The sequence below is a fragment of the Mesoplodon mirus genome (assembly GCF_964341445.2).
Source record: "Mesoplodon mirus genome assembly, chromosome: 18".
Lineage (NCBI taxonomy): Eukaryota > Metazoa > Chordata > Mammalia > Artiodactyla > Ziphiidae > Mesoplodon > Mesoplodon mirus.
Window position 1 is genome coordinate 6,405,743 of NC_138994.1, and position 14,472 is coordinate 6,420,214.

General features: G+C 39.2%; 1 protein-coding gene and 1 pseudogene across 2 annotated transcripts in view; one reads left to right on the forward strand and one right to left on the reverse strand.

Moving 5' to 3' along the window:
- The window catches only part of BRCA1 (BRCA1 DNA repair associated), a 63,141-nt gene that overhangs the window by 15,434 nt on the left and 33,235 nt on the right, over window positions 1–14,472 (reverse strand). Inside the window, 4 exon segments of the mRNA XM_082604673.1 lie at window positions 2,370–2,680; window positions 4,653–4,840; window positions 6,473–6,599; window positions 12,678–12,849. Coding sequence (XP_082460799.1) covers window positions 2,370–2,680; window positions 4,653–4,840; window positions 6,473–6,599; window positions 12,678–12,849 — 798 coding nt within the window.
- LOC309794206 (NADH dehydrogenase [ubiquinone] 1 alpha subcomplex subunit 6-like) lies at window positions 7,149–7,730 on the forward strand (annotated as a pseudogene). Its single transcript has one exon. The product of its transcript is annotated as an NADH dehydrogenase [ubiquinone] 1 alpha subcomplex subunit 6-like (transcript).

The window sequence follows — 14,472 nt, forward strand, 5'->3', positions numbered from 1 at the left end:
CAAATCAAATATTACATTATAATAAATTACATCTAGAACACAGCTTGAGTATTACTTATCCCAGCTTTGAACCTCCATTTTTCTCACAAAAGGTACATCCTTTTTATTCTAATATGAAGTTTCAAAATAAATAGTAATTTAATAAAAATTATGTACAAATCAGAGGAAGAAACTCTAAAATAGTCTGTGCTAACAGACATGGAATTATAACCAAGGATTCAAAATAATATTAATTTTCCTTTTATAACAGAAATCATTTGATTCCCTAAGACAGTTTCTTTGCAGAGTGACACCCTACTATGCTGTAATTTAGATTTATCAGCCTACACTTTATAAGCTGAGAGGTAACTTGCCTATACAGAAAGTTATGCTCAGATATGTGGCTTAAGAACTAGATTCAACCTGCTGACAGTTTTAAAACGTTCAAGTCAAGATGCTTCTAAAGGTCAGTACAAAAACTATCAATTCCTCTTAAGGAGAAGGATTGGAAGAGACTCATATTCTTCCCAAAAGAAATCTAGAGCCTTCTAGCTATTATCTATCAACCAAATAAAAAATCAATAGGCAGTAAAAGAAATTAACCAGATCCATTATAGACACATTTGACATAATCAGCAGCTACTGCTTGGTAAATAACTTTGTTTACCAAGGGCCATCATTTGCTAGCCATCACCACCCACGCCAGTATTTCCATCATTTGCTAGCCATCACCACCCACGCCAGTATTTCCATCATTTACTAGCCATCACCACCCACGCCAGTATTTCCATCATTTACTAGCCATCACCACCCACGCCAGTATTTATGTGCCCCACGAGACTGCAGTGGAGGGTGGGCTGTCTTTCTTTCATGCTGCTTCACTCCATACTGCCACAGGGCACTGAAAAAGGCAAGCTGGAGAAGCTAATGACATCCTCCTCCTTTTGCCACTGCCCTTTGCCAGGATCATTAGCAATTCTGAACTGATTAATTGCTGAAATCCCAGCCTTGAAACAGCATTCAGTTAGAAGAGCAACTGCTGAAAAGATCATCTTAATATGGGCTTCGGAATTAATCATGTGTTAATACAGTCAGCAGCTTTCATAATAAATTTACCACACTTCGGCAAGTCTGAATAGAGCTGAAAAGTTTTCTTCTTTGCTTGTTTAGAGACAATATGTACCCAAACCACTTAGAGTCTCATTTGCAGTTCAGGATTGCCCATGGCAAGAAAGATTAGATCATTTTAGCCTTCTCGGAAAAGCTGATCTCACAAAACAAAGGAATAAGGAATGCTAATTTTCAGTGAATAAATGGGTATTTTAGATGTGTTGACAAAAGATCAAGAGCAATATAAACAGACATAGGTATGAATTTTTAGAGCAAATAGCTGTTCTGGGCACATGGTTGTGAGATGAGAATTCTGGCATTATTGATGAGAATTTATTCATTGTATCTACTAGGGCAGACACAGCTTACTTTGCCCTTTTAGTAGTGGGACACATCTGGTCACAGAGGTCATGCTGAGCTGCTAACCTATGGAGAAGCTAGGATGAGAAATGGTTTCTATTCCAGGAAGGATATATTAAGAAAGATACTTAAGAATGACTGAATCATTTCTCAGTGTGCAATAAATAGCATCCACTATTGAATCTGCTTGATACTCTGGTGTGTTATCATGGTTTTAAAGAAATCTTCACTCAATTAATGATTAATTGATGGTGATTAATTAAGGGGAGATAAATTTCCTATGATGTCTGAAATCTATGCTCAATCCAAGTAGAAACAAAGTTTCAGTGGTCTTAATACTTGAATGGGTATTTTCCCACAGCACAGAACAATTCCTGTTTCTAGCAGGAGATGTCAAAACCCTAACAGGGATGGGTTATTGTAGGGTAGAACTGACAGGGCAAGCTATTGGATAACAGTGTTACAAGCCAGGATAAAGATAAATAAACACTGGAGAAATGCCGCTATCTGGCCATGTACTTGGAACCAGTTTAAATTTAGTTAATCATGTTGGTAAGTTCACTCCGATGTGAACAAAGGTGGGGAAAAGATGCCTTCTGCAGAGTAGAGCCATAGCTCCTTGCTTTTTTAGGCAGAACGAAAATTAAAATAAAAAAGCTCTGTATTATACTCAAAACCATAACCTTTCTGCTAATATTTAATAATTATTTCCTTTACTAAATACATACAAAATAATCCATGCTATAGCTTTATCTAGGTATAAGTTTTCAGAAATTAGTAATGGAAATGAAATTACATAGTAATGAGCTTGTTTGCCAGATTTCTTCCTATAGGTTATTCACAGCTAGTACCCATTTAAAGCCATTGCGGTATGTTAATGAAGGCTCAGTCATTAGGGAAATACATATGGATACACTCACAAATTCTTGTGGGGTCAAGCCTGATGCCACCATAGAAATTCTTTGGTTGCTTCTTTGTGTTGAAGATATCAACTCTGGCTTCTCCCTGCTGACACTGTCTTCCCTCACATTATACTCTGCAGTATTAGTAGTATGAGCAGCAGCCGGACTCCTGGAAGATTCTTCTACTTGAAATTGGGGTAATTTCAGTGCAGAGGCTGAGCGTGGCATGCTGCAAACATGAGCTGGCTCTGGGGCTCTGTCTTCAGAGGGATCAGACTCAGGGTCATCAGAGAAGAGGCTGATTCCAGATTCTAGGTGAGGGGTTCCCTCTGAAAGGAATGAGGAAAGAAATTTAATCTATATGACAGTGAATTTTGAATTATAACATCTAGTCTCTGCTAAGAATTAAAAAGACAGATTAAGTTAGGTTAAGAGAAAAATGGGTACATTAATAACACTGTTGGTAGATGTGCAAAGCAGCTTAACTTTTCTAAAGGAAATTTGGCATTATGTAGCAACAGCCTTGTGTGTTTATACTTGCAGTCAACAATTCTAGTTTTAGAAATGTATCCTAAGGACATAAAAGAGGTCTGTAAGTATAGTCATAGGAATGTTCACTGCAACATTGTTTATAACAGTAAGGTTTTAGAAACAAACTAAATGTACAATGAGATTAAATAAATTATGCCACATCCATTCCAATGAACTACTCTTCACCTATTACATTTAATTACAATAAAATGGAGAAATGCACACACTCATGTTTGTTGTAGCATTATTCACAATAGCCAAGAGGTGGAAGCAACCCAAATGTCTATCATTGGATAAATGGATGAAGAAAATGTGAGATACGTATATATCTATATCTGTCTACACACACAATGGTTTTAAAAAAGCTACAAACATGGATGAACCTTGAGGACAGTATACTATATGAAAAAAGTCAGTCATAAAAGGACAAATACTGCATGATTCCACTTACATGAGTTATCTAGAGTATCTAAACTCTTAGAAAGTAGAATGCTGACTCCCAGGGGATAGGGGAAGGGGGAAATGGGGAGCTGCTATTTAATGGGTACAGAATTTCAGTTTTATAGGATGAACAAATTTTAGAGATCTATTGCACAATAATGGGAGTATACTTAACATTACTGAGCTCTTAAAAATGGTTGAGGTAAATTTTATGTTTTTTTTTACCACAATTAAAAATAAAACTAAAAATTAAAGAAAGATACCATTGATTTTTAAGATGCTACCCTATTTCAGTTTTAACATGAAATATGTTTGCACCTTAGATATTAAATGCAATATTATAAGAAAGCCTGCTTTCTATAATTTCTGTCATTTATCAGTTTAGTTCTTAGGGGATGGTTTTGATTCAAATGTATACTTCTTTAAAAAATTTTTATTTTATATTGGAGTATAGTTGATTTACAACGTTGTGTTAGTTTCAGGTGTACAGCAAAGTGATTCAGTTATACTCAAATGTATACTTAAATCTTTGGGCTGCTTGTGAATATTTTGGCACTTCCTATATCACTGAAACTTAAAAAAAAAAAAAACCAAATACAAATAGTTGACTAAATACAATCAAAATGATTTTTGTTTCTTCATCCATGATGATATCATTAACTTTTTCACTTAATAAATCATCAGATATCATTACCAAATTAAAAACAGACCATCCCTGAAACATTTCAGAAAATGTCACTCCATCAGCAAGTAAGCACAGCTAAGTAGAATGTATGAGATTCCTAAAATGACCCTAGTGAACATGGCCAAAAACATTTAGATGTCTAAGAGCACCTTTTATGATAATGTGTTTTTCAGGATTAATTTAAAACTTTCTTTACTGATTAAAACCTTGATTTACAAGCCATAAAACACACCATTCAGTTACAGTGATTTATGAAGCATATAATATATAGCAATTTATATTCATTAATTCATAAAACAAGAGCTTACTTTAGAGATCTGACTCATTTTTCAATAAAGGACAAGCCTAAAACTTTACCCTAGGACCCTAGAACTCTCATCTAACAGTTGAAGTAAAATATTTGGAGAGCACCAAGACTATCCCATCCTCAAAACTGTTAGAGTTAAACCAATATAGACTGATTAACAGCGGCAATAATGTTCAACTTGGATTAACATTCAAGCTATTTTTCCAATGGGTTTAAGTATAACAGATGCATTCATGATAGACTACCACATTTGAAAGCTGATTCATCAGAATATCTTTAGGTTAATACTCGGAGTAAAATAAAAGTGTTTTCTCCATCAGAGCAGATGAAATATTACCTAGATCTTGTCTTGGCAGAGAAGACAGCTCCATTAAATCCTGGGCCTCAGACTCCGTCAGCTGTTGCTCCTCCACATAAACAACCTCAAGCTCCTTTTGAGGTGGGCAGTTTCCGTTCTGAAGACTCCTTGAGTGGCTGTGCATATACTGACTATTATCTGACAACTGCGATTTAGAAGGGGAAGACCTAGAAAAAAGGATGAAAGGAGAAAACCATCACTGTAGCTTGTGAAAGGACTAATCATACTTCCCAGGCAGCCAAGGCATAAGTGAAAGAGCTCACTGTCAGAGATCGGGAATGACTAGCAAGAGGGAACACGAGAGATGGCTAGGAGTCTGGGTTCACGATGTCTGCCAACATGTCAGGGCTGACATATAACATCTCTCCTTAGGGTCTGGCCTGAGGCAGTGTATCTCCTAGCCATTTAAAAGCATGTCAGCAAATTTCACCAAATTATCCACTGCCACTCACTCAAATTCTATACACTATTTCAAATGAATGTATGAGAATCAGCTCTCTCATGAAAATAAGCTGATTAATTTTGACATTGCTACACTCATTCTTTCTACCCAGTTTTAGCAGAATTCATAGAATCATCCCTACCTCCTACCTTTTCAATGTCCAGAGTCATTCTAAAAATAAAAGCCAGCTATAATATATTGTTAGAAGAGCACATGCACACAGTAATTCCTCTACTCTTTCAGGTGTTTAGAACTTTGCTTAATACGATACTTATCAGCAGATTTAAAGGACCTCAGAGATCAGATAACTGATTCAAACAATTATTGGGTATTTAGTATTAGCCTAAAGCTAGGCTCCATGGATTAAAGATGAGCAAGACCTGAACTGTTCCTCAAGCAGTCTAGTGGAGGAAGTTCAATCAATGTGTAGGTTTTTTAACAGAAGTCTCTATAGGGTATACTGGGGTGGGGGTGGAGGAAGAGGAATATTTCATCTGAATATTAAACAGGTGGTTAGCTCAATCGGTTAAAGCACAGCAATGAGGTCATTACCTCTAATCATGGGTTTAGGGCCTATGGAGGTCAAATCTTTTCATTCTCTATCACAGTCATCAGGCCATTATCACAGCCTCAAAAATATATCCTCAGTCCAATCCAAGATGCTTGGAAAAGATGGTGTGATTAGATTATTGACAACTTGTCACTATTCCCAGAGAGATAAGTGAAAATATACATACACTTGGTAGAAACTCAATAAATATGAATTCCTTTTCCTTTCTAGAGTCATGAGATGTGTGACTCTATCAGTTCTGAGACTCTTATCCTGAACTATCAATTTGGAATAATAGTCCAGAACTTGTCCTTTTACTTTCACTGTGTTTTTATAAAGATCAAATGAAGAAGTAGATAAAGTATTTTTAAAACTATAAAGTGTTATATTGTCTTATATCAATAGTGATGTGAACAACATCCCTGGAAGATATTCTGAATATTTACTGGGGTAAATTAATAGCTAAACTTTTTCTAGGAAGGCAAAAACTTCAATTAGGGCAAGGGCGGCCTTGGAGAAGTCTACCATCAGCCTCCAGGCCTGTTGAGGTTTTAGTTCTGTATTTTATTCTGACCTTGAAAAGGGACAGATCTACTGTGAATTTCTCATGTTGTAGCTCATGCCTTGTACAGGTCCAAAGAGCCTACATACAATTAAATAAAAGAAGTGTCCTAGGGCAATGAGAGGTTAGATATGTCTGTGTACAAAAAACTAGAGAAAGTATGGTGAAAAAAAAATTAACACTAAAAGTTTAATGTAAGTACAGGTGTTACTTAGCTACCAAACTTGACATTTATTACTTCTTACCTTTCCATTCCTGGTTCTTTATTTTTACTGGTGGAACAATCCGGAGATACTTGAAACTTGTCAGCAGAAAGGCTTTCTGGATTCTGGCTTATAGGATATTCACTACTTTTCTCTGAAGTTAATACTGCTGTAGATGGAATGAGAAAACAAAGAAATCTACTTTACTGCTTTATCCTGGTAGTGATAATTCAGGTGAGAATATCAATTTTTTCAAAAGCAGCAATCTGTGACAATCAAATTGGTTTTTTAAAAAATTTATTTATTTATTTATTTATTTATTTTTGGCTGAGTTGGGTCTTTGTTGCTGCGTGCAGGGTTTCTCTAGTTGCGGCACAGTCTCGGTAGCTGTGGCACCCGGGCCTAGTTGCTCTGCGGAATGTGGGATCTTCCCGGATCGGGGCTTGAACCCGTGTCCCTTGCGTTGGCAGGCGAATTCTTAATCACTGCACCACCAGGGAAGTCCCCATCAGATTGGTTTTTAAACAGGTATATCAGACAGAATTCTATAAACACAAGTGATACAGCACCAAACGGAACTCAATGACTAAAAAATAATAACAACAATAAAAGGAACACTTTAAAACTGGGTAAATAAAGATACCCAGCTGAGACAAGGCTGAAAAAATAATATATTTATATTTTTTGGCCCTGAATGATAAGGACATAAGAATAGGAAATGAATTTTTATCTCTGCAGCAAACTAAATTGTACTCAAATCACCTCAGACAATAGGGAAGAGAAAGTACTAGAAAGCACAAAGCGCACTCTCTTCTCCATCCCTATCGCCTCCACATCAAAGACTGTACAGGGCTTTAGCAAGACGAGCGGCCTCCACCCAGCTGCTGCTGCAGCCAGCACCTCGGTGAAGCCCATTTTCAATCGGGACATGAACAAGGCTAAGTGAAGGCTGCGTGAGCTCTACCGCGCCTGGTATCGGGAGGTGCCGAACACTGTGCATTTATTCCAGCTAGACATCTTTGTGAAACAGGGACCGGATAAAGTCCGAGAAATGTTTATGAAGAATGCCCACGCCATAGACCCCAGGGTGGCTGATCTTCTGGTCATTAAGGGAAAGATGGAGCTGGAAGAAACAAAGCGTGGAAGCAGCAGACACAGGTCATGCGGTTTTTCCATGAAACAGAAGCACCAAGGCCAAAGGATTTCCTGTCCAAGTTCTGTGTTGGGCACGACCCGTGAAATCACTCAATGTTAAGGTGCATGTTGATATTTAAATATTTTAGAGCTCAAATAAACTCAATATATGATTAAAAAAAAGATTGTATAGGATGGGGGTTTGAGTTTTTGCATGTGTGTGGAAACGAGGGAGGGGTCAGATGAGAAAGAAAACAGAGGTGACATTTTGCTTCACATTTTCAATTACTAAGAAAATAATAAACCGAAAAACCAATACAAACAAAAAAACAAGGTGCCGACTGATAAGGAACCTGGAAGTAATACATGGAACTAATGATGAACTGGCACAAGAAAGGAAAAAACACAGGACAGACCCAAGGCACAGTTCTGGCACGTTAGTACATCCTTTTTATTCATTAATTCCTCCAAATGTATTAGTGTGTCACTGCTTCCTAGGAAGTGGCTTAAAGGCAGAAATATTTAAAAAGCAAACACAAATACTTAAAAATTACAAATGTCTTCTATCCATTACAAAGTCACTGATGACTATAATTTATTTTGAGCTTTTATTAGAAAAGCCAAAATCCATAAATAAAGGCAGAAAAATTTAAACAAAGGGCTGTATTAATTAAACTATTTTTTTAAGACACTGGGTAGCCTGGGGGGAAATAATCATTGATTTCCTGAGTTAATCCTCAAATACATTATTTATAGTTTCCTTTATAGTCTTCTTTTCTGGCCCTGTGAGTTTCTAGGAACACAAGAACCCTGCCTGGAGCTACTGTAAGGTGCTGAAACAAAGAAGGGTCTAACCATGAACCAGCAGGTTTTTCTTCCAACTGGAATGTAAAGTTTTTAATATAGGCATCATTTCCCCCCTAAATACAAGGTGATCACTGATAAAAGGTAATGTGCAATGTCTAAGGAATCACACCAAACAGAATTAATTATTTTTTTAATTAAAAAAAAAACTTATTGAAGTATAGTTGATTTACAATGTTGTGTTAGTTTCCGGTGTACAGCAAAGTGACAGAATGAACTATTGGAAAGGGCTTTTTTATTTTTTTAAGTGAAAGGGTGGGGAGGGAAAGGCCTCAGACACAAAAATAGATATTAAAAAGTCATTCCACCATCTGGACATTTAACATACAAGTTCCCCTTTTCACTACAATGGGGCCCAAGCTACAAAGAAAATAAGCTAACCTGAGTTAGGATTCAATAACTCAACAGTACCTAAAAAATACAGGGAAAAACTTTTCTGCTCTTCTTTTTCCTTAATCCTTATTTCATAGATGCAGTGATCCAGAGCCCAAGTACTGGAACAGTACTGTAGTCCCCCCTGAAATCATTCCTTCATCTGTGGGTCTTAATATGTTATATTCTTCATGGGTAGGAAATATGGGCCAGACCAAACATTTAATAAATTTACTGACTGCCTATTAGGTGTTAATAAGCATTGTTGAAAAGTATTGGGAAGAATCAAAGAGAAAGACGTTGAAAAGGAGGAAAGAGATATTGAGAAATGATAAACTATAAGCTTTCAGGAATGAACGTACTGTAGCGCAGAAAAGCTCAGATGTGTCTGAAAATCATTTCAGCTGTAATGGACTACGATGTTACAAATGCTAATGTTTGCTTTATGAATGACAGGTAATTCAGGAGGAAAAAAACAAAACAAAAATAAAAACAAAGTGCCTGATATGAAATAGCTTTACCTGCAGAGGGAGGTACACATCATTCATAATGGGTAAGAATACACGTTTGCACAAAAATATTATGCAGGCTTGGGAATGACCCTTAGGTAAACAGTAGGGCAGATCTAGGCTGAGGGCAGGACATTTGATGTAAAGATCCTGGAAAAGGAGCTTTCATCATCATTAAGAATACGGATTCTTAAAAAATAAAAACTGGGGTTTCCCTGGTGGCGCAATGGTTGAGAGTCTGTCTGCCAATGCGGGGGACACGGGTTCGAGCCCTGGTCTGGGAAGATCCCACATGCCGCAGAGCAACTTGGCCCGTGAGCCACAACTCCTGAGCCTGCGCGTCCGGAGCCTGTGCTCCACAACAAGAGAGGCCGCGATAGTGAGAGGCCCGCGCACCGCGATGAAGAGTGGCCCCCGCTCGCCGCAACTAGAGAAAGCCCTCGCACAGAAACGAAGACCCAACACAGCTAAAAATAAAATAATAATAAAAAATAAAAATAAATAAAAATAAAAACTGGTGAAATATGATTAAGTCTAGAGTTTCGCTCATTACTAGTAATGCGCCAATGTTGGTTTCTTCGTTCTGACAAAAGTACCATGGTAATGGAAGATGCCAACATTAGGGGAAACTGAAACTAGGTAAGGGGTAGAGCTCCTGTAGGAACTCTCTGGACTATCATTGCTGCTTTTCTGTAAATCTAAAGTTATTCAAAAATAAAACATTTATTTAAAGAATAAGTCATTTTAGTACAGCTGAAGGTAAACAAAACCGCTTTTCTCAGGATTAAGAAGTTTGCTTGAATTTCAGTTAGACTCACACCAATTTAAGAGGGAAAAAGGCACAAAACTTGAGCTGCTATTAAGTTGATGCTCAAAATGTTTCAGAAATAAAGCCACAAAATTCCAGAATCCATACCCAGAAATTTTCTTTCAGTAACTCTATAGAGTGGGCTTCAGAGTTTTAATCACGTGAATTAAAATATTTATTGAGCACCTACTGTGATCCAGGCTCAGGTGTAAGGGTTCTCTGCCCAGATGGAGACTACATTCTAGTGGGAGGTAAGGAGGAACTCTAAACAATATGCAAAACAAATTAGATATTGTTAAAAGTTAAGGGCCTTCCCTGGTGGCGCAGTGGTTAAGAATCCGCCTGCCAATGCAGGGCACACAGGTTCAAGCCCTGGTCCGGGAAGATCCCACAAGCTGTGGAGCAACTAAGCCCATGTGCCACAACTACTGAGCCTGTGCTCTAGAGCCTGTGAGCCACAACTACTGAAGCCTGTGCGCCTACAGCCTGGGCTCTGCAACAAGAAGCCATCGCAATGTGAAGCCCGCACCCCAACAAAGAGTAGCCTCCGCTCACCGCAACTAGAGAAAGCTCGAGCGCAGCAACGAAGACCCAACGCAGCCAAAAATAAATCAAAAAAAAAAAAAAAAAGGTTAATAAGGGCTATTGAAAAAATCTAACAGTATAACAGGGTAAAGTGGGGCCGGAAAAGTCAGAGACTTAAAAATTACAATAAAAAATATCGTGGTTGGGCTTCCCTGGTGGCGCAGTGGCTGAGAGTGCGCCTGATGATGCAGGGGACACGGATTCATGCCCTGGTCCGGAAGGATCCCACATGCCACGGAGCGGCTGGGCCCGTGAGCCATGGCCGCTGAGCCTGCGCGTCCGGAGCCTGTGCTCCGCAATGGGAGAGGCCACAGCAGTGAGAGGCCCGCGTACCGCGAAAAAAAAAAAAAAAAATACTGTGCTTATAGATGATCTCCTTGAGAAGTAGCATTTGAGCAATTTGAACAACATATTCAAGTTGTGCAAATATAAGTGGGAATGGCAGACACTCTCTGTGGAGTTGGGAGAGGAGACACTTCTTTTTAAATGGAGAAATTCTCATAAGCCTCTCTTCCCTCCTCTCAACATTCACCTACCTACTTCAAAACTCTGAGGATATTATAATTTCATGAGAAAGTAGACCAATGAATAAGTTTACCACAAAGGATAGAGTAAAAGCTCTTTCATTAAAAAAAATGTTTTATATAGAAATTCAGAAGAAGTTTTCAGTTTTTCAAATTCATAGTAAAATAGAATACATAAAAGTATAGCACTTATGAAAAAAAAAAGCCACAAAGAAACATTTTGTGTACAGATCTTCAGGAAAATATACCCCCCAACAACAAAGATGAGATAGTAGATTCACACACATATTCAAAGCCAGACAATAAAATTTTATATCTGGTGCATTCAAATTGAAAGTCTAGTCTGTTTTTAGATTGAAGGTGGTGAAAGCACCAACGAGAATTGTGATGGTGACGAGACTTGGGGCTACATTATCTGGGAGATGAACTAAATGAAGATAGTTACAAAGAATGCATTTAAGGAAATACATTTTGAACCACTGCCATAGCAACAGAGTTCCTAGCTTCTCATGCATGAGCTACTTACTGTTTCTCTCTGAACATAAAAACACTACAAGGCACACACTCCGGGACCAACGCCACTCTCCTGAATAATTAAGAGTAGAGTTCCTAGAAAGACTCAGAGGAAGGTCCTTTGGCCCCCTGTAGGCCTGAGGAAGGGAGAACGAAGAAGGACTTTAACACTAAGTTAGCTGGGTAGCTAGCACCAGCTCCCCCCTGGAACCCAGGCCTATGCCTAGCCTCTCACTGAGTGTCTGTGTATTTGCCCCTGTTTAAAACCCTGCCTGATGTGTTGTTTTTCACAGGCTTTTTCCAGTTAAAACTCAGATTTTCATCTCACTTTCCTTCCTTTATGCCAGGTTATTTCTCAGCTTGGTGCTCACTTCTTATAGGGAGTCAGCTCAGAGCAGCTCCCCCTGCCCAGTTACTCCAAATGCCTCGTCTTGTTGATAACAATCATGCTGTTATAAAGCACCTGTCTCTGCCACATAATTGGGCTTTCTGTGGATCAAGGTGCAGTTCCTGAAGTATATATAGACGTCTCTGTCTATAAACCAGAAAGTAGACTAAATAGGGCTTTGTGATCTGACACCAGTGCTATAAGAAACATGTCTGAGTGGTTTTTTTATAAACTTTCTAAAATGATGGGGTTACCTATTTCCAATCTGCCCCATGACACTCAGCTTCCTGTGGGTGCCCCATAGCATTTCCTTACTGTGGGTACTCAGATGACGATGCTTACTGACTGTCTTGGGCCCTCTGAATGGTAAATTAGTTGTAAGCAGAGACTAGAAGAAAGGCTCTAAGATTTCCCACGGAGTGACTCAGCAAATATATGCTGAGCAAAGATCATAAAATGTTGGAGCTGGGTCCATACTTTTCAGAAAGAGATAAAGGCTTAGGGAAGGAAGAATTTTGCTTAAGGTAACAGTTTGGCCAATATTACAAACCTTTTTCTGATGTGTTTTGTTCCAGATTTAGCAGGTCCTCAGGGGCACAAGAATCGGCTATGAGGGAAAGGGAGCTGTGAGAAGCCTGGCTCCCGTGCCGCTCTAACACAGCTTCCAGTTCGGCCATTTCCTGCTGGATCTTTAGCAGGTTATCTTGCATGGTATCCCTCTGCTGCAGACACAAGAAACAACACCAAGAAAGTTATACTCCTTTAGAAACTTGCCAGAAATCAAGAACATGTTACACCAATTAATTTTACCACGGGACTTGAAATCACCTGGTATGGAATTATAAGTTCTGCCTGAGCACCTTTTTAAAAATTTATTTATTTATTTATCTATTTATTTATTTGTCTATGGCTGCGTTGGGTCTTCTTTGCTGCGCGTGGTCTTTCTTTAGTTGCGTTGAGCAGGGGCTACTCTTCCTTGTGGTGAGTGGGCTTCTCATTGTGGCAGCTTCTCTTGTTGCAGAGCACGGGCTCTAAGCGCGTGGGCTTCAGTAGTTGTGGCACGTGGGCTCAGTAGTTTTGGCACGTGGGCTCTGGAGCGCAGGCTCAGTCGTTGTGGTGCATGGGCTTAGTTGCTCTGCGGTATGCGGGATCTTCACGGACCAGGGCTCAAACCCGTGTCCCCTGCATTGGCAGGCAGATTCTTAACCACTGCGCCACCAGGAAAGCCCTGAGCACCTTTTAATCTGACCGTATTCATGCAATTAATGCCCATGAAATTATTTCAGAAAGATGTTAGAGGGGAAGAAAAAATTCCTCAAACTCTCCCAAATAGGCTTGTTTTATTGTGATGTCCTTTTGAAGTTGGTTATTTTCTTTCTTTTCTTTTCTTTTTTTTTTTTTTGTGGTACGTAGGCCTCTCACTGTTGTGGCCTCTCCCATTGTGGAGCACAGGCTCCGGACGCACAGGCCTATCGGCCATGGCTCACGGGCCCAGCCGCTCCGCGGCATGTGGGATCTTCCCGGACTGGGGCACAAACCCGTGTCCCCTGCATCGGCAGGCGGACTCTCAACCACTGCGCCACCAGGGAAGCCCCGGTTATTTTCTTTTAAAGCTAGGGAGTGACAAAATAACATACTCAAAACACTGTTGGTATTTAAAATTAGCATGATTCTGTTAACATCTTCCACAGGCTGCATTTCAAAAATTTGGTATTGTGGCACTCATAAGAGATTTGGGTTAGTCCATATAAAAATGTCTAATCTCTGGCTTGTGAGGTCTCTTCCTTTTCTGGGATTCTTTGAACATTTAGTTTCTAACAGAATAAGCAAAGAGCTAATTCATTAATTTATCTATTTATTCATTCAACAACTATTTGTTGACCACCTATTATGTGTTAGGCACTGGGGATACAGCCCTAGAATGGTGCTGCCATTCTAGATGGGGACGGGGTACCTAGAGATGGCTGCAGAGAAGAACCGGCTATATGGAAGGATCCAGCAGAAAGAGCCCTCAGAAAGCCTGTAAGGCCAGTTATTGTTTTCAATTCAAGATAATGGGCTCCTCTTGCTTATGAGGCTCCTGATGTTTATTTCTCCATATGAAGAAGAAATCTGCTAAGTCTAAGGCTTTTTTTGTTTTGTTTTGTTTTTTTAGTGTTTATTTATTTTTACTTGTTGACAGTTTGCTTTATTTATTTATTTATTTATGGCTGTGTTGGGTCTTCGTTTCTGTGCGAGGGCTTTCTCTAGTTGCGGCAAGCGGGGGCCACTCTTCATCGTGGTGCGTGGGCCTCTCACTATCGTGGCCTCTCTTGTTGCGGAGCACAGGCTCCAGACACGCAGGC